General features: G+C 39.5%; 1 protein-coding gene across 2 annotated transcripts in view; it reads right to left on the bottom strand.

Moving 5' to 3' along the window:
- Positions 1–26,310, bottom strand: part of NDST4 (N-deacetylase and N-sulfotransferase 4) — a 120,103-nt gene that overhangs the window by 23,776 nt on the left and 70,017 nt on the right. For both annotated transcript variants that reach the window (XM_081876759.1, XM_081876758.1), the window contains 2 exons: positions 24,782–24,967; positions 22,359–22,487 (listed from right to left, as the gene is read on the bottom strand). In XM_081876759.1, coding sequence (XP_081732885.1) covers positions 22,359–22,487; positions 24,782–24,967 — 315 coding nt within the window. The remainder of the gene's footprint in view (positions 1–22,358; positions 22,488–24,781; positions 24,968–26,310) is intronic.

Raw genomic sequence — 26,310 nt, 5'->3', positions numbered from 1 at the left:
CGTTGGTATTTCCTGTTGCAAACTCCACTGATGAAAGCATTGGGGACAGTGCAGAGACAGTCCAGTTTGTTTAGATGCATTAGAAAAAAAGGAACGTTTGCCTCAAAGAAAGAAGTGAGATGAAAGTTGAAGAATAAGATATAACAAGGTAACTATGATCTGGTTTGAATATAGAGGGGGAAAAGATAGATAGGACTCACAATTGGTTTCATAGGAAATGTATTTAATCAGTGCTTTTTTCTGGGGGAACACAGGGGTACACATACCCCTAAACATTCTGTGAATCTTTGTACTTTTGTCCATTTACTGTATTTATTTCCCCCGATTTGAACTATAAAATGGTGATTTTCTTGAGTCGAAAAGAGAGTACCCCTAAACATTTTCTTTAGAAAATAAGCACATATTTAATAATATGGCCAGTTATGACATCATAGAATCTCAACAAACATGGCAGTGGCTTTGCTACCCATTCCATCTCCTCCTGTGATAGTTCAGTAGAGTAGCAGAAAAAATGTCCCAGGTTCGGTCCTTGGGCTCTCCAGGTAGAGCTGGGAGAGAATACTTCCTGGAACCCTGTGGAGCTGCTGCCAGTCCGTGTAGACAATACTGAGCCAGCTAGGCCAGTAGTCTGACTCAGGGCATGTACACAATGAGTAATAAAGTACATTCAGTGCTGGATGCAGGCATCTTTCTGGGATGCTGTACACGCAACGTCATCCCCAAGTCGTCCCTGTCCCACCTTGTGTGTACAGACACAGTCGCTGCTGTGTTAGACGGAGTTACAGCATAAAGGCATGTACAACTGCAAACCACTATGTAGAAAAGTACACAGTGAAAAAATGGCCCCTGAAGATTTTGAAGGCTATGTGTGCACACAGCCTCAGTATAAGGCAACTTCCTGTGTTACAACCCTGCCAAGACAGAGAAGTCTGAAGAACTTTCTAAAATAGATGCAGTATATTTGTTTAAAGTCCTTATCATTAAGTTCACAGAATCATAGAGTAGAAAGGGATTTCGAAGATCACCTAGTTCAACTCCCAGTCAATGCAGGAAATCTACTACTACATCATCCCTGAAAGGTGGCCACTAACTTCATACATTAATCACAACTTTTAGAAGTTTGCCTCTTTAGAGTGTCCATAGACCTGTTGTTAGGATAGTATGTTCAGGGGCAATGGAGTATGGCCCTCCAAGTTCCTGTCATTCCTTTGTTGCCATGTATACATTGTATGGGACACGGGTGGTGCTGTGGTCTAAACCACAGAGCCTAGGGCTTGCCAATCAGAAGGTCGGCGGTTTAAATCCCTGTGATGGGGTGAACTCCCATTGCTTGGTCCCTGCTCCTGCCAACCTAGCAGTTTAAAAGCACGTCAAAGTGAAAGTAGATGCCTTCCCGGTGGGAAGGTAAATGGCATTTCCGTGCACTGCTCTGGTTTGCCAGAAGCAGCTTAGTCATGCTGGCCACATGACCCAGAAGCTGTATGCCAGCTCCCTCGGCCAATAAAGCGAGATGAGCGCCACAACCCCAGAGTCGTTTGCGACTGGACCTAATGGCCAGGGGTCCCTTTACCTTTATACATTGTGCAGGCCAGCTTCTACAGAGTTCTTAGGTAGCCCAGCCTTGTTTGATAGGCTCTCCCCTTTACTAGCCGCATTCAGCTAATTCATCCATTGCACCTGTTTCTGCAGCTTAGGTCCAAATCATTTCTCCTTCTAGGTATGTGACTGATGAAAGTGTTGGCTTTATACATACAGGTGGGTTCTCAGGCTCAGGCTGTAACTTTCCTTGAGAACTGATAAAACACATGCTGGCGTTTTTCAGGTTTGTAAATATAATGCAATTATTTGTTGTCTCAAATGAAAAACATAAATTCAATTTTACAAAGAAATTAATAACAAGCAAAGTTCCCAGAGAGCATGCATTACTTTTGTAGCTGAATAACCAGCTTTTGGTGCAGCAGGCTCTGTGGGAGAGCACAAAATATTGCTCTGGCTGCAATTCTGATCCAAGCAATGGCATTTTAATTTCCCATGTAGGTTTGTCAATACATCTCAGACTTGTAAATTCCACTGTTCTAGCCCTGGGTAGAAATTCAGTAGATCAGGCTTGTTGTGAGGGGCTTATACTTATATAACATGCCTTATTACCGAGACCTATGAGGAGTTAACAATACTTTAAAAAATACAGCACATGCACAGAATGTAGAAGATGTTATCAATCATATGAACATACGGAGATATAAGAATCGGAGGGCATAGCAGAACTTATATCTACTCTGGGAAATAGGCTAAAACTGCAATATTATTCCTCTGTAATATTGCAACACTTGCTCATAGAACCACACATTACTAAACGCTTGCAAGTTTTTGAAGCTGCACAGGAGTTCAGCATCTTAAACTTTTCAGGAACTTTCTCAACACAAAAACAAGAAGATACAGAATCTTATTAAGAATGAAGAGCATGGAACAATGCCCTCTATCGATCAGATATACTGCTTATACAATCATTACAATGCTTTATGCCCTTGGCATGGCCTTAATGAAACAGGATATAATTTTATAATTGCATCCATTTCATTCACTCCTGATTTTTCTTTTGAATTTATGATCAAAAGCTCCTCGTGTTGAACTTAAATTATAATTATAATGTATAATTAATTATAATGTTCGTTGTTCATTTCATGTGATTATTCCACATGAGCACCCACCTTTCTCTTTGGTTCATTGGTTTTACATGTTGGTTATTGTTATTAGTGGCATAGAATCAGTTGCTGGCACACAGGGTGCATGCGTGACGGACAGGGATACCAGCCCAGCCCTTGCCGCCAATGCCAGTAGAGTAACTCCAACACCACTGGAGCAAAGCAGGGCTGTCCTGAGCTGCCTGCCCACCCATGCAGGAGGGAGACCAGCAGATTGACGCAGCCCTTAGCAGGCGGGGAGGAGCACCAGGCCATGCTGCACTGGGGTTTCTTGTGTGGGGGCACCTGGTTTGCACCAACGCAAAAACTGTGTGTCCACGGCCACAGTCCCCTTAGTACCCCCAAACTATTCCCCTGATTGTTATGAACAACTAAATGGGCAATGACTGGGCAGAGTGGGGGGTAATATTGCTACGACTCACATGAGGCTTAAAAATGTAACCACAACAAATGCTTTTTAACATGCACTGGCATTTTTGGGTTGCAATTATATATTGAATATATCCAATTCAGGTTCTTGAAGCTGACTCTGAATTCTGCCCACCCCCCATTTAAAATGGCATCTCTGCAGGGTGCCAGTTACACTTTCCCAATCAACACTGATGCTTTCATTCGTTCAGAATCTATCATGGTCATATCATGGTCATGTAACATTAAGCATTTCTTCTAAGACTTCAAGCCGGTGTGGTATTAACATTGACTATAACTGTACAAGCTTAATCTGGAAGCACAATCATGTGGTGGCATTATGTTGGTATGAGAAATTCACCAGTGAGCGTGCTAAAAGTTGCTTCAAATGTAAAACAAATGACAGATCCCCACATTTTGAGGGGTCTATTTCCAATGAGGGCAAAATAGAACAGAACAGAAAAAGATGGCAACTGCTAGCCCAGTGGAGCCACATATGAACTCTGGTTTACATCCATTCACCATACGTACCAAAACTGTATACCCATCCTCTGAATCAGTTGAAATGTATCCCTATTCTTGCCTCCTATGAAATAGCATCCAACACACCCCAGATTTTAAATGTTGATTAAATTTGCTATACAGTGGTACCTCGGGTTACATACACTTCAGGTTACAGACTCCACTAACCCAGAAATATTACCTCGGGTTAAGAACTTTGTTTCAGGATAAGAACAGAAATCGTGCTCTGGCGGCGCAGCGGCAGCAGGAGGCATCCCATTAGCTAAAGTGGTGCTTCAGGTTAAGAACAGAGCTCCAGAACGAATTAAGTACTTAACCCGAGGTACCACTATAGAGAGAATGAAGTAATTTCCCCAAAGACTGAAGGATGGGGTTGTTGTTTTTTCTTTTCCTTTTAAAAGTCATCATGAAAATCTTGCGTTCTGCTTCTACTTTGCTGGCAACAAACTGATCTTTCCTTCCTTTGAAGGAGTCCAAACATGACATCTATATGTCAAGCAATATTAAATCTCAAACCCCAAAGGAACGGATGATAAATAAGTGCCTGCGCATGTTGGTTGAAGCTGTGCAATATCTTTACGCTTATGATTTTTTGCATAAGAACAAGAGAGCACGCCAATCAAGAACTTACATCAACAACAGAACTGTGCTTGGCTCTGGGAATTCACCAAACATGAAGAAAGGAAATTAGTAATGGCAGTACCAAGGGAGAATTCTGTTTACCATTTGGTGGTACTTGTATTGATCTGTTTACCAGAGAAAAAATGCTACTGCTTGGCTAATGGCATCCTAGTCCCCAAGAGGTGAAAATAGGAATGTGTTTGTAGTACCCCAATTCTTATGATAAAGATCACCCCCAAGACAATTACAGTGCCTTAGCTTGGGGAAGGGGGTGCTAGCCAGGCTTTTTGCCCTGAATGAAGCCTCCCAGACTTTGTGTGTGTAAGCAAATGTGCTTCAAAGAGGGGGTGCCAAACTGGGTCTTTGACCTGGGCGAAACAAAATCTAGTTTCATCCCTGACCTTTGGTTCATATTGCTGTACTCTGCCTCCCATCTGGTGTATTCATTTATGTTGCTGCAAAACTGGTCCTGAACAGATCCTTCTTCTTTTTGTTAAAGGTGCATTATAAAAGCTTTTTTTTAAAAAAAGGTTTATTGAGATTCTTTTAAATGCTCTTTATTGTATTTTATATGAATCATCTAGGGAAGAATTTTTTCAAAGGAGGTGTAGAAATGCATTAATTTTACTTACTGAATAAATAGGTAAAACAATCGGCAGAAAACAAGAGCAGCCTACGGGATTAGGCCAATTGCCCATCTAAACGAGCATCCTGTTCTCAGAGTGGCTAATGAGATGCATACACAAAACTCACAAGCAGGACCCGTGCACATGAACACTTCCTCCACCCCACTCATGGTTTCCAGCTCCTGGTATTCATAAGCAATGCTGCATCCAAGCATGGCAATGTGTTATAGCAGTTAAAATATACTGCAGCAGCAGCAGTATACAAGATGACCAGTCCTGCACAACATGGTGCCTTGGTGTTCATGTGCATGCATTTATATGCATTTGTTCCAAAGACCAGAAGCATTCATTATTCTCCTACCCAGAGATTTAGCATCTAGTGACCCTGGAGATCTGAACCTTGAAGAATGGCACTAGCAACTAACACTGATAACATTTCTCAAAAAGCAACTCTAAAAGAGCCAAAATAGGGACGTTGATTTCCAGGAAGAAGTCCCATGAAATGTGACCATTCCCGTAAACAGGGAATGTTGGAGTGTATACTAAGTTGCTGATAAAGGAAGTAGCATACATAGCATGCAACCTCAGTACACAACAGTTTATATTGCAAATTTGCTCTTCTGGCCAACAAGTTGTGCTGTGCTGTGATATATGTTCTGTTTCATATTAGACAGGGCTTCTGTATATTTAAGAGCTCTGAGGAAAGAAGAAAACAGAAAGTGCAGCTGCTCTCATCACACTATTGAAGACTTCGGGTGACATGTCCTCCTTCAGAACTCTCAATGCCGAGATGGCTTCTGTACTAAATCTACCCCATGAAGCAATTTTATCTGTCCCTGCTCAGTCTTAGCAGTTTTTAAAATCCAGGTTTGAATACAGATTTTATCACCATTTCACCCCATAGCAAAAGAAGGACATTTTGAAAAGCTTTGAGAGAGATATTACATACAGTATTTTTCGCTGTATAAGACGCACTTTTCCCCTCCTAAATGTGTGTGCGGCTTATGGAGCGAATGCAGGCGGGAGGCTCTACTCAGCACTCCCTTTAAAGAGTCGTGTGTGTGGCTTTTGCTGCCCTTCTCCCTCCTTGGGAAAAAGCCCCCAAGAGCCGCACACACGCTCCATGTGCTCTTTAAAAGGAGCGCGGCTCTTGGGGGAGCCTTAGCCGTGTGCAGCCTCTCCTGGGCAGGGGATCCCTCTTGCTGTCCTGGCTTCTGGGATTCAGAATATTTTTTTTTCTTGTTTTCCTCTTCCAAAAACTAGGTGCGTCTCATGGTCTGGTGCGTCTTATAGGGCGAAAAATACAGTACATACAAGTCCGATGCAAGCATTCCTCCCCTTTCTGGGCTAAATGCAATGAGGAAGCACAATGGCTGGACTTGCCCCAGATATGATTTCGCACTGCTGGTCCACCCTCTGACATTGACATAATCAGCAGAAAGTCTACAAAGTGCAGCTTATGTACATAAACCTGTACATAAACACTACCTACAGTTGGTAGCCTTGCACAATCATACTGTTGCAAGGCTACAGTATCAGGGGTGGGGCCGGGGTTACAAAACCATTGGGGTGGGATTGGTAGATATGATCCTGCTTCCCCTCCATGTGTTTACCCTAAATGAGATTTATACTGGGGTGGGGGGTTGTAGCCACACCTGTTAATTCATAACCACACCCATAAATATGTTTCTTCTGCAAATCTATATACAAAACATCAGGACTTTTATAAACAAAGTGTAAGATTTTCTAACTAATGTTTTAAAAAAGAAACATACTAGAGAAGAAGCAAGATGCAGGTTGGTAGAGACTGGAAATTTTAAAAAAGACAAGTCATTCTTTTTCATAACTTTGTTGCTGTCAGGTTGCAACTCTTGCAGTTTTATGAAAAGCTGCCTGTTTTATGTTATGTAGAGTCTATGAATGATGATTAATTTAGCCATTTGGTGCCCAACATCAAGCAAACAACTGAGTTAATTTGATCCTTCTCTGTTGGTTCGGGAAATAATGCCTTTTCAGTCTTTTCTAGGATAGTGCATACTTCAGCCGCCTATCTTTCAATTAAAGCTGAATGCTGAAAACATTCAGTGGCAATTTTGCTCCTGTCCATTATGGCTCCATTTTTGTTAATCAGAAAATTTTTTTAGTCAGCTTTCTTCTTTCCGTATACAGCCTTTTAGTTTTTCCTTCTGACACTTTAATAAATGATCTTATGGAGAGTGCTGGAGGTAACAGATTTTTTTCACTTCCTTTGCAACCCTGTAGCTGACACACAGCTATTTATTACTATTTCTGTCATCTCCTAAGTTACTTGGGACTAATTCTGATGAAGTGCCCTCCACCAGGGCACAGGACTAGTTTTCCTTAGAGGCAAATGTTATGAAAAGGAATTTGCAAAGATGATAAGGTAGATGAAGCTGCAACTGTCATTGAAAAACCCCAGTGTCCTAATAGCAGCATGTGTCAAGGATGTTTAAGTCTCCTCCTTTCTATGCCTTATTATTTTTGAAATTTTCAGCCACTTAACACTCCATATATAATCATTAATTCCCTCCTGCCATTGCTTTAGGATACGATTGGCACCTTGGATGGGTAAATTAAAGTAGCAGTCATTGTGGCTTTTAAAAGGGTGAATACACATGACCATTTATCTTTTGGAGAAAAATTAAGCCATTGCCCCCAAAAGTAGTGCCTCAGAACTGATGTCCCAGGATTCTGTAAAATGTTTCCAATCTTCCCCTCAGAAGACAGGTTCAACCTCAGACAAGGAAATCTGTCCTCATAAGGCCCTTCTGAATGGCTGCAGAAACTCCTATGTCCCTTTATGAGTTGTGAGTTTAGTTTCTGTTTCTCCTTCCTTTCTTGCTTCTGTTGTACTATGTAATGACAGAACATCTTCAGTTAAGGAAATTGTTTAATCCTTATTGTCTTCCTTGAAAGAAGACAATGAACTGGATCTGCAACACAGCCTTTAGTTCCATACCCTAGGGATAGGGATGTCCTGTTCCATAATAAGAATTTTACTATTTATATCCCAATCATCTGACTGGATTGCACCAACTACTCTGCAGGGCTTCCAACATATATAAAAACATACTAAAACATTACAAAAACTTCCCTATATTGGACTGCCTTCAGATGGGTCAGGGGGTCAGATAACTCCATACCCTCCAAAATTTCTCCAATGAAATTAGGGACAACCTACCATACCCTCCAATATCTATCTGATGAAAATAGGGACATCCTAAGGAAAAGCAGGACATTCCAGAATCAAATCAGAAACTAGGATGACATCTGTAAATCTGGGACTGTTCCTGGAACACAGGGTCTGCAGTTCTCCCCTGGTTTCCTGGTAGGATTGTACTTCCCACCAGGCTTTGAGCATATGCCACCAGTTTATGTGCAATTTTTATTCTAAAGTGCATTTCAAAATATTTTGTTTTATTAAAAAAAGTGTGCCCGAGGTTATGTTTCTGCATCCTTTCCACAACTAGGCTCAGAGAAACAAAGCAAATTAAACAGAAACATTTTTATTAATGCCCAGCCTTACAGAGTGGGAAGGGAACATATCTCCTGTGGAAATCCTTTGTTAACCCTTCTCATTTTAAATATTCTGCAGTTATATTCTCTTCTATACGAATGATGAGAAGGAACTAGGAAACAGGCCAATCTAGGTACAGTACATGTGGGAACTGCATAATCTAGATGTAACGATTCTAAATGAACAATAACCTCTTAGTTACTGGGAGGTTTTTATAATGTAAATGCCTTAAAGTGGCCCTGAAAATTAAAAATGTCCCATAGCAACTACAAAGAATTAGCCTGTATTAGCTTTGAGATATCACACTTCTCCCAGCATTATTATAATAAGCTCTTTGTATAGATTTTGTTCTAACCTTTCTGTATTATGTGGCTTCTAGTCAGTCACTCTTACTTTTGCCCCCTATCCTTAAACAATTTGTGCAAAAGTAAAACAGCAATTCTGGCAGATAATACACCAGTTTCATTTTTGTTCTAAAGATGTTTGGGCCAAAAAATAAAAGCAATGAAACAATTTTGCAATGGAGTATGGAAAATAAATTGGTTTGGCTGAAGTCAATGACAAAGTTCCATTAACTTAAATAAGCCAAGATGCTCCCCAGTGTGTGCTGAAAATTAAGTCACACTTCAGAAGATTTTTAATTGGTTCTAAGTCTTAATATCCATGGTGGCTTGACCTAGAAACTCTCAATTTTTAAAAATTATTATAAGTTTTACAGTATTGGCTTTGGTGAGGAGGAGACCCATTTAGTTTGCGAGAGATGGAGCAATGAAAAACAGGTGATCTTATAATGACCAGAAAAATATCTGGCAATAATAATAATCTGGCAAATATCGCATACTGCCAAGCTGATTCATAGAGCAGAGTAACACTGGAAGAACCTGCCGAAGACCTGCTCAGACCTGGCGTTCTCTTACTCTCATTCTATGCTGAACAATTTGCTGTGCTATATTCAGAGCTCCAAAATTCTGAAGTACTTAGTAAATATGTGTAATACCTTTATTTTTCATGGCTATTTTTGCTTGTCTGGCGATTGCCTTCACATGTTCAGCAGTCTTTGTACCAAAAGCTGATATATGATTTTTATAACGTTTCCATTATGGTAAGGGAACATACTGAGACTGCCTCACACTTGGATCATTAATTCAGCTAGCCTCAGACTAGAAATGATTCTCCAAGCAATCATACACAAATCTTTCCTATAAATTTATTTTTTCAAAAAATAATAACATAAATTTGACCACTTTCCCTAAACACTCAAAGAGTGTTAGGACATACTGTAAAATAAATCCTATGTACACTTTATAGATAGTATGTCCTGTTGAACACAGCAGGGGTGTATTCTGACGGGGTAAGTATTGTCTTACTTTTCCTGATTTTAATGCTAGGGCTTCTGTTTTGTTTCCTAATGCTCCTTTCACACTGCAGTAGCTGTTGCATTATGGAATGGTTGCTTTTTGACTGATATACCAGCATGCCATGCCAAATTTCATTCACAGGAATGAATGTGGGGAAACACAACAGTGAACATCATTGGACAACACTGCTATTCCCCCACCCTTTCCATACAGGATTCACCCTTGAAAATGGCAGGAAAGAACTACATGTTGGTATACCATCCCAACTTTCATCACTTTACTCTCACAATTTTTCTGGGTTAGTTTATTGTGGAAGCAATTAACATGGAAATGAGTTGCTACACTTCCATTGTATTCCCCAAGATTTCTGGAAGTGGCTTTTACCATGTGTGAAAGCTCAACTTAAATGTGGAAATTTACAGTGAGAGAAATATTGGGGAAGTAGAATAAACTGTTAAGTATAATTGCTTGATTGTACATTTAAATGGAAAATAACTGTGTGTGTACTGCTAAATGCATAGGATGGAAACTTCCACTGTAGGAAGGAGTTGATAATTAACGTAGAATGTATCTCTGCTACTCCATCATGCGGTGTTTAACTTTAGATCACACGAGAAAGGTATTCAGTTGCAAATTTCCATTTTGTGTGAGTTGGTCTCTGAAGCTGTTTTCAGCTCTGGACAAAGTAACTTCACATTTTTAAAAGGCTGTACCAGTACTTGGACAGACACATGATATTATGCAAATATTTGTATGTAAAATTGTTGTTTGGAGCAGGCATCCCCAAACTTGGCCCTCCAGATGTTTTGGGACTACAACTCCCATCATCCCTAGCTAACAGGACCAGTGGTCAGGGATGATGGGAACTGTAGTCCCAAAACATCTGGAGGGCCGAGTTTGGGGATGCCTGGTTTTAGTAAACTTTGGAACCATATTTCTGGACTGGACAATTTGTATTTCAAGAAGAGTCAGTTTTTATTCACCCTATTGCTTCCATATGTACAATATTAACAGAAGCATTATAAACTGCAATGTAAAAGCAGCCTAGGACATCTGAGTAGGCATGCATAACATTGTACTGGAGGGGAGAGGCAGGAAGAGTATTGAAAATAGTTGGATTAAATGCTACATGAGTAAATTAGTAACAGTGCAGTTTTGCATATATCTTACATGGGCTTAGATTAAGTGTACACAAAATTTAAAATTAGCCACAGATTGATCATAATAACTGCAGGCTGCAAATATTGTGTATGTATGTGAAATGAGTGTGTGTGTGTGTGTGTGCGCGCGTGCGTGTGTGTGTGTTTCTAAAAAGGAATGGAGTCACTTTGCTTTTTGGCAGCTATATGGTATAAAATACTTCCTCTGATTAATTTTTCTGGCTTATTAAGAAGCTAGCCTTGATGGGCTTAAAGGATTATTTTAGACAAATAACCCTCCTGTCTTAGTTGCAAGGAGATAATATTTAGAGGTGTATTTATCAGCTTATCTTCTCTGTTAAACATTTATGGACCAGTTCTTTATAGTCTGTGGAGCAAGGGAGTAAAGGAGATGAACTGGAAAACAGCTAGTGTGAGACCTTGTGGACACTGAGCACATGTGATATATAGCCCCATCTCAGGGGATGCTTTAAATATGCCAGAACACTTCTTTGCTTGACTGAATGAAGAGTACCGGTCAAGGAGTGCAGGGCAATTCATTTAGTGAACTGAAAAAATATATATATCAAAATTGTCCTTGTATAGTCTCTGTGGAACTATTAGTCTGCAATTCTGTGTCAAGCGGCCCATGCATAATTCCTATTAAGACCAAGTGTTGCTCTTTTTCTTTCATCTTTGATGCACGAAACTTGGGATATTTGGGGCAAAAGTCTTGGCAACTTCCTTCTAATTTTTATAGAAACAGGCTTTTGTATTTCTTTGGAATGGTTTTGAATCAAACTCTGAATTTGTTAGTTTTAATAGCTGGTAAAATTACAACACTTAAACACTAGGAAAAAAATCCTGAAGTAAATGTCTTAACTGTCAGCATGACTGAATTAAGTAGTCTGTCTGCAGTTATATATAACAGTTATTATGTCAAGTAAATATCTGGTGCATAAAAAGGATGATTTATAGGCTCTAGTTTAGTTGTCATCAAAATGGTTCTATTTTATTATATTTGAATCTTTATTGTAATGAATTACCAACATAGAAAATCATTTTGGGGAATTGTTTTTAAAAGTTGAGCAAATATTTTTTGAGGGGGAGGGAAATGAGGAATCGACTTGCTCATAACGGCATAGAAGATGTCAAGCCTCACATCTCAATCCTAAATACATTGTTTTCAATATAGGTGGCTTATATCCAGGACACATAATGCCAGCAAGGTCAATCAGCAGTTCAGTGCATAAAGGTAAAGGTAAAGGGACCCCTGACCATTAGGTCCAGTTGTGACTGACTCTGGGGTTGCGGCACTCATCTCGCTTTAATGGCGGAGGGAGCTGGCGTACAGCTTCCGGGTCATGTGGCCAGCATGACTAAGCTGCTTCTGGCGAACCAGAGCAGTGCACGGAAACACCATTTACCTTCCCACCTAGAATAGAACGTATCTACTTTCACTTTGACGTGTTTCAAACTGCTAGGTTGGCAGGAGCGGGGACCGAGCAACGGGAGCTCACCCCATCACGGGAATTGGAACCGCCGACCTTCTGATTGGCAAGTCCTAGGCTCTGTGGTTTAACCCACAGCGCCACCCGCGTCCCTTATGCATTCAGTGCATAGTGAGGCAGAATTAACTCCCCTTCCAAATAGAGGACTGGTACGTTCACAATTTTATGAATGGGCATGCATCAGCCTTCCTCAAACTGGTGCCCTCCAGATGTTTCCGACAGCTACATCCATCAACTCCTGCCAAACTGGGTGTGCTGGCTAAGATGGATGGGAATTTTATCTCTTATATAAAACACACACAGAGAGAGTGCACCAAGTTGGGGAAGGCTACTCTACATGCATGCAGCTAGTAGAATAAGTTATATACGTATCTATATATCTATCTATCTATATATATCGATATATATATATATCGATATAGATAGATAGATAGATATAGATATATATAGAATTATTTCATGATAAACGAAGAAGACAGAAATTGCAAATTGAATTCTATTACCAACAAATATTATTATCAAACATCATCATTAGTCCCATAATCCCGACTGGATATATTTACAAAGTAAATGTTTATTCACAAAATGAATATTTTGACTTTTTAATGCAGTCTTCAAAGAGAATGTTAATTATATCAATCTGTTTCTTTTTGCTCTGCATTTCAAGGTCATGCAACTGTTGTATTGTCGTACTGAGAATGGGCAAATAATAAAGGGTTGTTAAGTCTCCGAGATGGGCTAATCCTGAATGATACCAAAGTTAAATATTCAAAACAACATGGGAATAAATTCTTGTGTGGTTATTGTTACAAAAGTTGTATATTCCAATGCATACTAAAGCAGTACTTTATTCCAACTGGGATGTTTCTGATGCCGTGAGTAGCCCTGAAATTGCACTGGGTGGTGAAAATTGATCTTCCTGCTCCAAAAGCTATGAACCACAATAACGTTCAAGCTTGCAAGAGAACAGATAAGGGGGATATAAAGGAAGGGGGAAGAGATGCAAGTGATTTTACGGCTGAAACGAAAATGGCAGGAAATTAAAATACTATGGAGGACAGATGACAGAATACATGGGAAGTGGAATACACAGAAAAAATTGGGATAATTAATACATAAAAATGGATATGATCATCACCTCTGATGTTATCTCTAAAGCTGCAGCAATTGACACTATCACATCTGTGTTCGTGTCATTCTTAACAATTTTTTCCTTAACATACTGTTCTTGTAGCCTCACAGATAAAGTCTTAGAAAAAATGACAACTTTGCATATTGTACTAAAAGTTTATAGTACATGTAGACATTCTTCCTCCTGAAACAGCTGGATTCAGTGCTCCAGTTGGGTAGTTTTAGGCTTCGTCAGAACTTAATGGTCTTCTAGAGATCCAACTCTTTAGAAACTAATGTGCAGCAGTTCACTAACTTCAAAATACAGAAAGCCAAACTTCCTACTTGTCAGGACCCTCCTCCTGAGTAAGATCTGGGACGTCAGCCCCCAAGTCCTGCTGCCTGATGGCCCCCTTGATTGAATTGCTGCCAGAATATCTTCATGTACTGTTAAAACAAGGGGGAAGGAAACAGTGCTTTTTTTCAGAGGATACTCAAGGATACTTAGTACTGGCACCTCTTTTTTGTTGTTAAAAAGTGTGGCACTTACTGTAACAAGTTGTAACATGGTGAGTACTGGAACCTATTTTTCTAGGGGGGAAAAGCACTGAAAGGAAAGTGTCAACATTGAAACTGAAATAGTTTCCAGGGTTAGTGAGGAAAGGGAAACAGAAATGTTGCTTAGTAAGCAGCCCTGGACAAAATGATGTTTGTGTGTGTGGCCAAGTGGCCTTTGTTAGATAGGTTTGCTGAAATGTAACTTTGCTAAAGTTTGGAGAGAACTGATGGGACAGATGCCAATATGATGGACATTGCAAAATGTCTGTTCCAGTCATTTGTGTCAATATTCGGGGGCAGTGTGGCCAATTTTAAATCCCAGAATGTTGTCCTGTCTGGTTTGTTTGCACCTGTTATTGCCTTGGTTTTGTCTTCTGGAAGGGAGACACTACATGTAGGTCAGCAACCAGGGTTTAACCAACAAGTTTTAAACCAGTTGAGCTTTGAGGATCAGCTATAAGGCTGTAGATTTAATGTTACAATTAGGTAAGTGTGCTAGCTGTTATTTTCCCCCAAATACATTTATTTATACATGGTGTACAGATTTTGTTAAGGTTCTTATTTGCTGTTAAGTCTCCTCTTTTTAAATATGTGTTAGATGCAAAATTCCATCTGGTGCAGTATTTGGGTGATAGAAATGTTTCATGTGTCATAATAATGATATAATTGCTTGTTGTTAGGAAAATAATACCTATCATAATAATCTGATTAAACCTTGCAGTTTGCTGCTGTTCTGCATTTTGATAAGGCCTTAATGCAAACAGCCTGAAGCTGCTGATTTTTTTAAAAAAACACAAACATCCAAGGCATTCGATTCCACAGATACACATGTAGGAGATCAGTGCCAGGAACTTGAACAATATTGCTGCATTTGTCTATGAATATTATGCAGTCATCAGATATACATAAAACTCTGGTACTTATCTGGTATTTCAAAAAGTGATGGTTATACAAATATTAATAATTTTCTTGTCATTATACTGCATAATAAGGTTTTAAAAATTCTGGTTACAGATAGGTAGCCGTGTTGGTCTGCCATGGTCAAAACAAAATAAAAAAATTAAAAAAATTAAAAAAATTAAAAAAATTTAAAAAAATTAAAAAAATTCCTTCCAGTAGCACCTTAAAGACCAACTGAGTTAGTTCTAGGTATGAGCTTTCGTGTGCATGGTCTTTAAGGTGCTACTGGAAGGAATTTAAAAATTCTGGTTCAGCATAAAAATTGCTCAGCCATCTCAAAGCCACTGTTGAGAAACATAATTTTGAATTTGCACAAGATATAATATTAAAACAACCAGACTGGGATAGAGAAGCATTTCAGCCAGTTGACCAACTGTTTATACACATACAGTAGCAAAATACGATATGGTAAACAGACATTTTTACAGCCAGAACTGCTACTTGAACAGATTTACGAATTAGAGTTGGCCTAAATGGGCTAAATTGCCAAAGGCTTAACCAAACTGGGGGCAACAGAGAGAACAGACCTGGGAATTTCAGTGAAATACAAAATTTCTATTAGATAATGGAGAAGGAATTTGAAACCAAGAGTTATTTTCACGTAGGCAGCATTTTTATTTACACTCCATTTGGGAGATGTCATGCAGAGTTTAACTGGTTGTAATAGCAGTTTTGGAAGTCTAGATAATTCACTTGGTCCCCCTTTATACTTTGCACTGCTGATTCTTCAAAATTTTCTTAAGACACAACTATAAATCAAGACATTACTTGAGGCTTTGAAAACCTGTATTCTAAATCATCCAACCCAGTAATTTTCCAGCGCATGCCGCAGAGCGAATGCAAAAGGTATGCCTGTTCATTGAACAGAACCACAACTTCTAAAACTCCACTGGGTGCCATCCCAAGCTCAGTCAGCGTCTTAGCCTAAAGATAATTGCCCAGTGACCTGTTGCATTTGCGTGCGCTTTGTAAAGAAATCTATTGGATCAATACTTTCGTAACTGTGGAACATGCTATCCTCCAGTGACAGATAATGGAATTTAGCTTTGACAATGTCTCATGATATATTGCTCTGTGGGTCTCTATTCATGCCAAGTGTAATTCAGCCAGTTAAATTATCTACATAAATGCTGTCCTTCAGGAATAATGCATGCTATCATCTGTGCATGCAACTCTAAATTTCCCTGCTCCCCCCCTTAATGCACTATTATTTATTGAATACATTACCTATTGTTATTCCTCTGGATAACTATAGCATTATTCAATATCTCTCTCAGTGAAATGTTAATGATACAATGACCATACTACTGTCCTCCAAGCTGAATGCCTTCTAGACTGCTGGGGAGATATACTAGCATATACATCCCTCTCCAAATGAATGGTAAATGCTGCTGACACTGCAATTCAATCTTAAATTATAAACCTGCAGCCAAATACTCAGCTATTTTGTCCTAATCAGGATATAAAATCTAATTTCCTTGGCTGCTTTGGCTGTCTAACCCACTCAGCTGAATTTATTTTCTATTTCCCTTGCAGAGTGTGTACAGTTAGAAAATACAATAATGGCAGGAGGTTATGTTGATGAGTTGGTGAGGGCTCTCAGGGAAAATACACCCTGGTTTTAGGAGAGAGATGTGCAGCCCAGGGATGTGTTGCTAAGAATTCATTTTGCCAATTACCCAGCATTAATGATTCCAACACACCTCAATTAAAAGCTCAAATCTACCTGCAAATTGAGGTTAGGTTTTACAGATCATGCCCTCCTGGTTGTCCTGTTGCTTATTCATGATATTGCAATAACCCACCCTTTGGGATTCCTTTGCCTGATGTATTTTAGCATTTGTTAAAATCTTAGGACAGTATCTAACTCTCTAGCCACTAGAGTTAGTGCAAGCACTCTTGGCTGCATAAAGAACTTCCCTCCCCTTCTCCTCTCACTGCATGCCCCCATGTGCCTCCTAAATCTGCTCTACAGGGTTAGAAGTTATTTACACCCCACCTATCTGGCAGGGTTTTCCCAGCCACTCTGGGCTGCTTCCAACACACATAAAAAAATAATAAAATATCAAAGTGTATCGAAAGCAGCTGTAGTCAACCTGGTAACCTCCACTTTTTTTTGTGTACACCACAACCATCATAAGGTCTGGCCCTTTCCTGGCTATGCCTCATGGGAGTCCAGCAACATTCATAAGATACCACATCATTCCCTGTTTTAAAGGATGGTGTCAAAAATAATGTCATAAAAAGTTCCTTGTTCAGACAAAGACTGTTATTTGGAACAGTGCAATGTTAATGACTAGTCTTTTCAAACTGAAGACCATAAAAAGACCCCTAAAGAACGGGGCAGATGGGCTAGAGATGATTTCGTGGAGAATGGCTGGAAAGTATGACATTTCATGCAGAACATGAACGTTCCAATCAACAGGACAGAACAGTTAAGAAAACAGGCATCACAGGGATCATTGTCTACTAGATTTCAAGTTAAAATGCTTCGACTTCTTCAAGGCCTCCTCTTGGGTAAATTTAAAAGGTAAAGGTAAAGGGACCGCTGACCATTAGGTCCAGTCGTGACCGACTCTGGGGTTGTGGCACTCATCTTGCTTTATTGGCTGAGGGAGCTGGCATACAGCTTCTGGGTCATGTGGCCATCATGACTAAGCCACTTCTGGCGAACCAGAGCAGTGCATGGAAACACCGTTTACCTTCCCGCCAGAGCGGTACCTATTTATCTTCTTGCACTTTGAAGTGCTTCTGAACTGCTAGGTTGGCAGGAGCAGGGACCGAGCAATGGAAGCTCACCCCGTCACGGGGATTCGAACTGCCGACCTTCTGGTCGGCAAGCCCTAGGCTCTCTGGTTTAACCCACAGAGCCACCTGCATCCCTTGGGTAAATTTACTCAAGATATATTATGGCGTGCTGCTGTGAACACTGCTCTGCAAAGTTTCTCTCAATGCCAGCAATTTCTTTTGGGGATTCAAGTGGGCCACAGTCTCTCTTCCCCTTTGTGAAAGCTTACTCAAGGAGAAACATGGTGAGACTGCAGAGATGGTCTGAAAGCATAGGATGCAAGCTTCAGCACCTTGGCCAGTGCCTAGATGAGAAACTCTTGTTGTAAGCTCCTTGGAGGAAATGCAGGGTATTAGCAAAAAGAAAAAGGAACTTGCCATTTTAAGAGCAAGCTGTTTGAAAATTTTTGTGATGGCATGCTTGAAATGGTGAATCAATCAAGGGCTTCAGCGTGCTATTACATCAAATAAGTCAGAAATCTAGTTTCAGAATTCAGAACTTCAGAAACTTCAGCAAGCTGTAGTTCAGGGGAAATCATAAGAAGCTTAAGCAGGAAGTGAAGGTACATTGGAAAGGATTAGAGTGAAGCAAAGGCTTGGTCAAGGAATGAACATTTTCTAATCATAGTGTAGAGACAGTGATAAGCAAGTTTGGAGACAGAAATGTCTTCTAAATAATAAAAGCAGAGTTCAGAAAGAGCAGTTCTCTTTACACTGAGGTATAGGTACTCTTATACTTAACATTTATTCAATAAAAGTGCTCCGAATATCTGAATCTACTCTAAATCTCTTTGAAGTCAAACCATGCTTTATTCCTGAAGTCCAGACATCATCATTTTAATATATAGGTGTCTAAAACTAGACTCCACAACACATACTTAAATGATGACCTACTTTTTTTAAGCTAAAATTTTGTCTATCCCAATAGAATTTCTTGCACTTTAAAATAAAATTATTCTGGACAACTGGAAATTGGGATATTTTGTGGAACATAAGACCAACTCCCTGAGAGCACCAGAAACAGTCCAGAAAAAGAACAGGACAGAAATACATCTATTTATGTAACTGTGTGAAGAACAGAGACAGCTAGCACAAGAAGTTTAAAAAGTCTGGGCCTAGAAAAAATACTCATCAAGAGCTCAGTTTATTCATAACCTTTAAATCAAGTAACATATACGCATGGGAAACTCTTGCTGGAGGTCTTAAATTAGTGGGACATTTAATGGGGCTTGTATGGGTGAGATCTGATGCCAATGGACATAATGGAATAACCCTTTCTGTCCCCCCCCCCATTGCAGCTCCACACCCTCCCAGTCTATTCAAGAGTTTTCCCAAGACTTCCCAAGATTTTGGGGGTGCACAGGGAGAGAAAGTGTAAGTCCCATTTGTGCAAGTGGGATTTGGCTATCAGCACATTATTTTAAGGTATCACAAATATCAGGTCATAACTGTGCTGGAATGAATGGAACCTTGAAAATCCAAAGATCTGGTGGATGGTGAAAGTGAATTACTGACTCAGCTTGACTGATAAATGATGGTATGTTAAGAAGGCATGTAAATGGAGTGAAGAAATAGCAAGTTCATTGACAAGCCTCAGGATCAGATGATAAAACTGATAAACTGGCAAACAAGAATTATAATATCACTATTGCTCAATGACCTATATTTTTGATAAATAGGGCATTTCATTATAAGTCAGTTATCATAAAATAACATGGTACATTCTAAGTACAAAGGAATGAGTGACTGTGATAACATATAAACATGGAGGTGTGGTTACCATATTCATATACTTTCAGAGTAAGTTGACTGTACTTTCAAAGAACAAAGCAACTAAGCAATGAAAATTAAGAAACATATGATATTTATGTCATGCAGAAGAACATACAGCTTGCAAAAATAGTGAAGATTGAAAGAAGAGGCAAGCTTGTGACCAGCATGAGGTAATCTATCTCCTACAGAGAACCAACTGCAGAAAAAGGCCTTTAGATCATGGAGTCAGGGAGTAAAGCTTAGGGTAGCTGCCTATGGATCACCAAACAATAGAAAATGCATGACAACAATTATCACCTGGACCTGTGTGCTTCCTCAGTGTGGTCCAGGTGATAACTGTTGATGGGCAACTTCAAGATCCCTGATCTCCCTTCCTGTGTCTCTTTTATCTTTAAACCCAACTTGAACTGTGCAGCTTTTCAAATAGAGGGCTGTCTACAACCACCCCAATAAAGCCCTCAAATTGTATACTGTAAGAGCTGTTAGAAGGTTGGTGGTGGTAATGTATTGCCAATGTTCATTGCTTAAAGAGTTAATTAAAGGTCCATCTGCTTTAAGCCTTTTGTTCCAGCTAATGGTGTGCCTTACCAGTTTGAAAGGGGCTCATCCAGAAGAACCACCCGAGGCAATCAAAAGTGTACATGGGTTAGAAAATAAAAACTGAATAAAGAAGAAGTCATGGAGATCATTGTTGTTGTTTAGTCGTTTAGTCGTGTCCAACTCTTCGTGACCCCATGGACCAGAGCACGCCAGGCACTCCTATCTTCCACTGCCTCCTGCAGTTTGGTCAAACTCATGCTGGTAGCTTCGAGAACACTGTCCAACCATCTCGTCCGCATATTTTTTTAAAAAGTGCTGTATTATAAAGTTTGGAAAAATTCTGTACCGGGAAGTATATAAAGGGAGTGGCATTTTGCACATGGCGACATGTTGCTAAGGACGGCTTTATTTTTAGTGGGATTTTGAAGGAATTTGTAAACAAACAAACAAGCTTGCAGCTATTCATATTAAGCTTGTTTGGTAAATCGTTGGTGGGACAATCATGCAACCTTTTAACTCAAGTTAATTATCTCTTAATTGGCACTTATCTCAAGGCTATTCTGAAGTGAGCCTTTATTAACTTATTGTGCTCCTTGTGAGAGAAGCTGTGTGAATAATATATTAATGTGAGGGTAGCTGCTGAGGGGGAAATCAGGGGAAATTATTGGCTTGATGGTGCCTATAGCTCTTGCTGTTTTCTATCTATCGTTGCTCAACCTACCTCTGAGCATAAGTAAAAGAGAGGATGAGAGGAATCAAATCAGCCCTAAATTGGCCAGGTTCACTTTCCTGTGAATGGTCACCTTGCCTGAGGTGACCTTACCCCTTCCCTTTGCAGAAATTCCTTTCAAAGTCTCCTTCAGGTAAGGGGTGGCGGTGGAACAAATTCATCCCTGCTCATGGCAGGAATGCTATTCTCCTATATATGATAACCTGAAACCAACCTTTTTTCAGCTGTGGTCCCCTTTCGACCTTGTTTCCTTCCTATGCCCCCCATGGATGTAGCCCAGGAGGGCAGCAGACGCCCATAAGTAAAAATCAATACAAATCAATACATATTTGAGTTTCTGCCCCCCCCAACAAAAGCCTGCTCCATAACAAAAATCCTGGCTATATCATGTACCCTCCCCCATCCTACCTGTAGGAAGGTAGCTATTTAAATATTTTGTTTGTAAATAGAACATTATTTTATTTATAATTTTTATAATTTATACAAAATACAACTGTATAAAATGATAGGGACAGAATGAAATATTGCTGATACAGGAAAGCCCTCTATTTACACAATTTTCACCTGTGGCCCCCTTGGAATATCCTGGGCTCCCCTGTTGGGAAACACTGGTTTATGTTTTGCTTTGCTACCCGCAATGGAGGAATATACAGATTTATTCTGTTACTTTATGTGGGTAGTTCCTGCAACATACTTCCATTATGTTGAGGTCTCTCCCAGTCTTTTAGTTCCTCTTAACCTTTCTGCTTGGGTGTATTTCCTACAATACAAAATTCTAAATACCTGGACTTTATTCAGTCTAGGAAGAAAGAGTGGGCACTTCTGCAGGGCAGGAAAACACATACTCAAATTTAGATTTTTTTATGGACATACTATCACTGGAAATGGAGACACAATGTTGCAAAATATATTGTAATGGCTCTGCTGTGTTAATGGGAGGAGTTTAAGTGAAATAAATCCAGGACTAGGCACATATCGGAATGAAATATTAATGTAGCATAGAAGCTAAGGCTGCAATCCTATGCATACAAACTGGGAAGTCAAAACTAGTGAATTCAAAACTACTAAGTAGACACACCCTAAGACAAACCGTGAATTCCTTGGTTTGAATGCCCTGCTGTGAACTCACTAAAGGATATTAGGGAAGCCAGACTTAGCTCAGTTCTTCCACCCCACCTTGTATCTGTAAAAAAGGGGTCATAATATTGAAATTGAATTAGACCATTACGACAAAATGTTGCATGTGGAGTGTTTTGAATAAGTGGCATTTAAATACTACGATATCAAAATCACAATAATATATTGAGATCCTTTATATATAGCACCATTCAAAAATATAATATGACACAGTGATTGTACTGGATGCAGCTCATATAAGTCTCAGACCAAACTGATTTTATTTGTGCTTTGGAATGAAAACCACCACACAACCTCAGTTATACTATAATTGTATAACAATAAAAGGAAGTACATACGGGGTTGAGAAGGATGGTAAGAAACAGTTCACCTCCTCGTATACTTTTGTCTAGTTCTTGAGGCCCTCCAGGATATTCTTTGTAGAAAATTGTGTGGGTGAAAAGTCCACACGTCTGTCGAGGGAGCACCTGAAAATAAAGACAAAAAAGATCTATATGTGTGTGTGTGTGTGTTTCCTCCATGTCCTAGATCCCCTGATAATTGAAGGTCTGCTATTACGTCATAGATTTATTTTTTCTGATCTAAGAAAAGGCCAGATCCAGCTGAGAGGAAGGAGGTACTAATTGCTTTAAAAACCCTCCCTAATTAATTCACTTCAATCCTAGGCCTAATCTTTAAACACAAAATTTCATGGGATCTAATATTTATTTGACTAAATCAGTTAGTTTAATAGATGCAAAAGCTTTTGATCAACTAAAATGGTGCCAGGGACTAAACAGACACCGTATATCATTTTTCATGTTAATTATTTTTACTATAAAAACTTATATAAACTGCAGCTACTGAGTACAGTCTTAGAGGATATCTTCTACTTTGTCTCTTGTGCAGGTAGAAACACCTAATATGGAACCTGCTACAACACATATATGTATATTAAACAAGCAAATAAACCTTAGAACTCTCTTTGTTACTTACACAAAGGGGCAAATGTGGTGAGTAGTTGTGTGGAACTTGCAACCCCTTTCGTTATGCTTCTTCTCTTCATACAACTAACACCTGTACAGGGCTTGTGTGGAAAGAAGGCTTTGGGGGTTGTTTTTCTTAACCATCAAGTGGCATATAAATATTATGAAACAAGTAAGTAAGTAAGTAAGTAAGTAAGTAAGTAAGTCAGTAAGTAGAGCCCAGCTGGATTAGACCAATGGTCCATTTAGTCCATTCTGTTTTCCTACATTGTCAAGTCAGATGCCTATGGAGATGAAGGCAATAACCTTCTTCCATTGTTGGTCCTAAGCAGCTGGGATTCAGTGGCATATTGCTTCTGATCTTGGTGTCTCCATAAAGCTAACATGGTTAGTAACCATGCATTTGCCCAAATCCCCTTTCAAAGTCATCTAAGCCGGTGATCACTACCACATATTGTCATCATCCCCTTGTTGATATTCAGAGTACGTACATTACAGCATGGTCTGAATCACCCTGGTCTCTAGTAAAACATGGTGTTAGTGACACCATAGAGTACGTAGATGCCCTGAGCATCCTCACAAGTAGCTATTTGTATTTCCATCTTCCAATGTATGTAGTTCTTTTTCAACACAAATAAACCTCTGGCCATAACTGCTTCCCCAAACAGTGCAGATAGTGTAGATATAAATGGTTTTTCATGAAAAGGTAATCCTCTTTACTTCTGAAGAAAGGTTTGAAACCACTTCTTTAAGTCAAAACTTTCAACCACAGAAGCATTCTGGGAACTGCAATAGTGTGTTTGTTTCTGTGGCTCCAACTTTCTCCATTTCAGAAACCAATAAAGGGCTCAGAATACATGTTGGTAATCATGTTACCTGTTTCATAGTGAGATCCAGAAAAAAAAACTACCCTTAATTAAACATATTGAGCCATATTTCCTACTGGTAGAGTACTGAAGGCATGTAATTTGTGTTTCTGATTTCCATCTGCCTAAAATTTCCTTGACGTTTCATTTGGAGATAATGTTAATCTGTGGTCCCCCCCCCCTTTCTCCAATCTGTTCTTCTTGCTAGTTTGGTTAGTACAGCTGCCAGCTAGCCAGAGCTTTTTTTCCTCAGTGATGGGCCAAGTTAATCTAGGTAAACATGACCCAGGACCAACAGCTTTGACCTCATGCCATGACATTCAGTGGAAAATATAAACAGCTGTCCTCTCTGTACCTTGGCTGGGAATTGCTTCACTTTTATGCAGTGGTGACTGTTGCTTGAACCCTGTCACAGCACACTGGCAGGAGAAATATGCATCCCATCTGAGTTTGTTGACCACATGGATAAAGTATGTTGTTATCCTATACAGAAGGGCAGCCAGAGGAATAGCTCTGAAGTATAATCATGCTCCCTGTCTGAATGCTCACTTACTTTACAAAGCATGATCCAGAGGCATTTAAAATCTTATGCAAAATAAATCAGTAATTTTGCCTATAGTCAAACCTCTGTAAAGTGATTCATGCAAACTGAAGGGTTATTTTTTTTTTTTTTGCACTTATTAATTAAAGAAATTTTTAGGTTGGATATTCTTTTCAAGTGCCCTCCCAGTTTCTGGTGAAAGCATGGAAGGGAACTGAACCACCAGCTGGTATTGCAAATGTACAATTCAAGTGTGGCAGCTTCTTAAAGTTCTTTGTCACTGATGGTTTTTAAAGACCATGTTTAAAACTCCAAGCAATGTGAATAATAGCATTGCTTTAGCCATTTTTGCCAAGATACGATTATGAAGTAATGGAAATGCAATGTACCATGATGCCATTGTGGATGAAGCCCCGCCTGTACCGTGCAGGTTTCAGATGAGGGTACTCTTCAGTGCTGGTGACTTTAATACCCCAGACTTTCTTCCAGGCTTCATAAAGCTGAATATGAACAGGGTAGACGCCAGAATGGTGTGGAGCCACTGCATAGCCCATGTCAGTTGGAATACCATGTTCCTGGGGGCGAAAAACAAAGAACACTACTCCTTGTAGGACAATACTATAAAGTATCAACAAGTTTATCATTAGAGGAAGCAGTGGTCAATGATGTGTAAGCATTCATTCCAAACTGCACCACTTTGGGGAGAAATATCACCTGTCTCTTACCCTACTTATTTTTGTCTATCGTTTTCCAATCATTTGCTAGTCAGTGTGTTTTCCACATATAAGGAAGGTTCTATAGCAGGAGGACTGATCAGAGGCAGAAGGGTCAACCAGGCGATCCACAACTGCTTGACAGACTTTGTTGTAAGCCCCTCTAGCTTGCAACAGATGTCACATCAAATGACTCACCAATGGTGCCTTGCAAGCCACTCTCCAGTTTTGCTAGTACAATATCTACAGCTTGCCCTTGCACCCAGAAAAAAGACTCAGGTGATAAAGAAGGCTATATTCATTGAAACAATAACTTTTTATCACAATCCAATTAAAAATAATAAAATAAAATTTTAAAAAGCCAAATTACAATCCAAATTATTAATTATTAATTTTTCAGGCTTCCCATACTCTGGACCTCTGAAGTATATCTCCAATATTTTCATTTCTGCCTTCTTCTTGTTGTTCTCATATTTTCCACATTCCAATCTTAACGCTTTAAAGTTCCCCGTCCCTGGCTGTGCGATTCTCAATCATGTCAGAGATCATATATCCTTTCATCCATTTGGTACAGTTTTATTTGTGTATATATATATTTTCAACTGTCAATTTGCCAGCGCAGATTTTCCTGACTTCATTCCAATTTTCCAATCTGGGGTGATCTGATGGATTTTTTAATTGGATGTTCTTATTGGAACACTAATAAACATGATTTATAAAAAAAAGAAAAGAAAAGAAAAACAATTTTTTAGAGGATCTCCTGATTATTTAACCAACTAAGTGAGGGCAGGGGGATCAATGATGGCATGAGAGAGAAGCATTCTTCACCCTTCTGGGCATGAAAGCCAGCAGGTTATTTGCTCCCTGGCCAAGGACCGGGAGAAAAGTCTTTCTCTTTTCTAAGACAGTTTTGGGTAATTGAAGCCCAACCTGAACACCTGGTGCATCATTATTTAGGGTATGACTGAAAATTGCTATAAGAGCATGTTAAATGTACGGTATCAAAGTGACCTATGCAACCATAAATCTCACAATGCAAATCGTTCTGAAAACACCAGGGAAGAATTTGATGTAACTTGAAAGCTTGGTCTCTTGCTCCTTTCAAGAACTAGCTCAATGTGCTGGAGAGGATTTTCTTCTATGACTTTCTTCCTCCTTCACCTTTTCTTGATCCTTATCCTGGGCTCCTGCTCTTGAGCTCACAA

Source organism: Podarcis erhardii (genome assembly GCF_964252035.2).
Source record: "Podarcis erhardii genome assembly, chromosome: 9".
In the NCBI taxonomy this organism is placed as follows: Eukaryota; Metazoa; Chordata; class Lepidosauria; order Squamata; family Lacertidae; genus Podarcis; species Podarcis erhardii.
The sequence above is the reverse complement of the archived record's forward strand: the minus strand, read 5'-3'. Positions and strand labels throughout refer to the sequence as shown.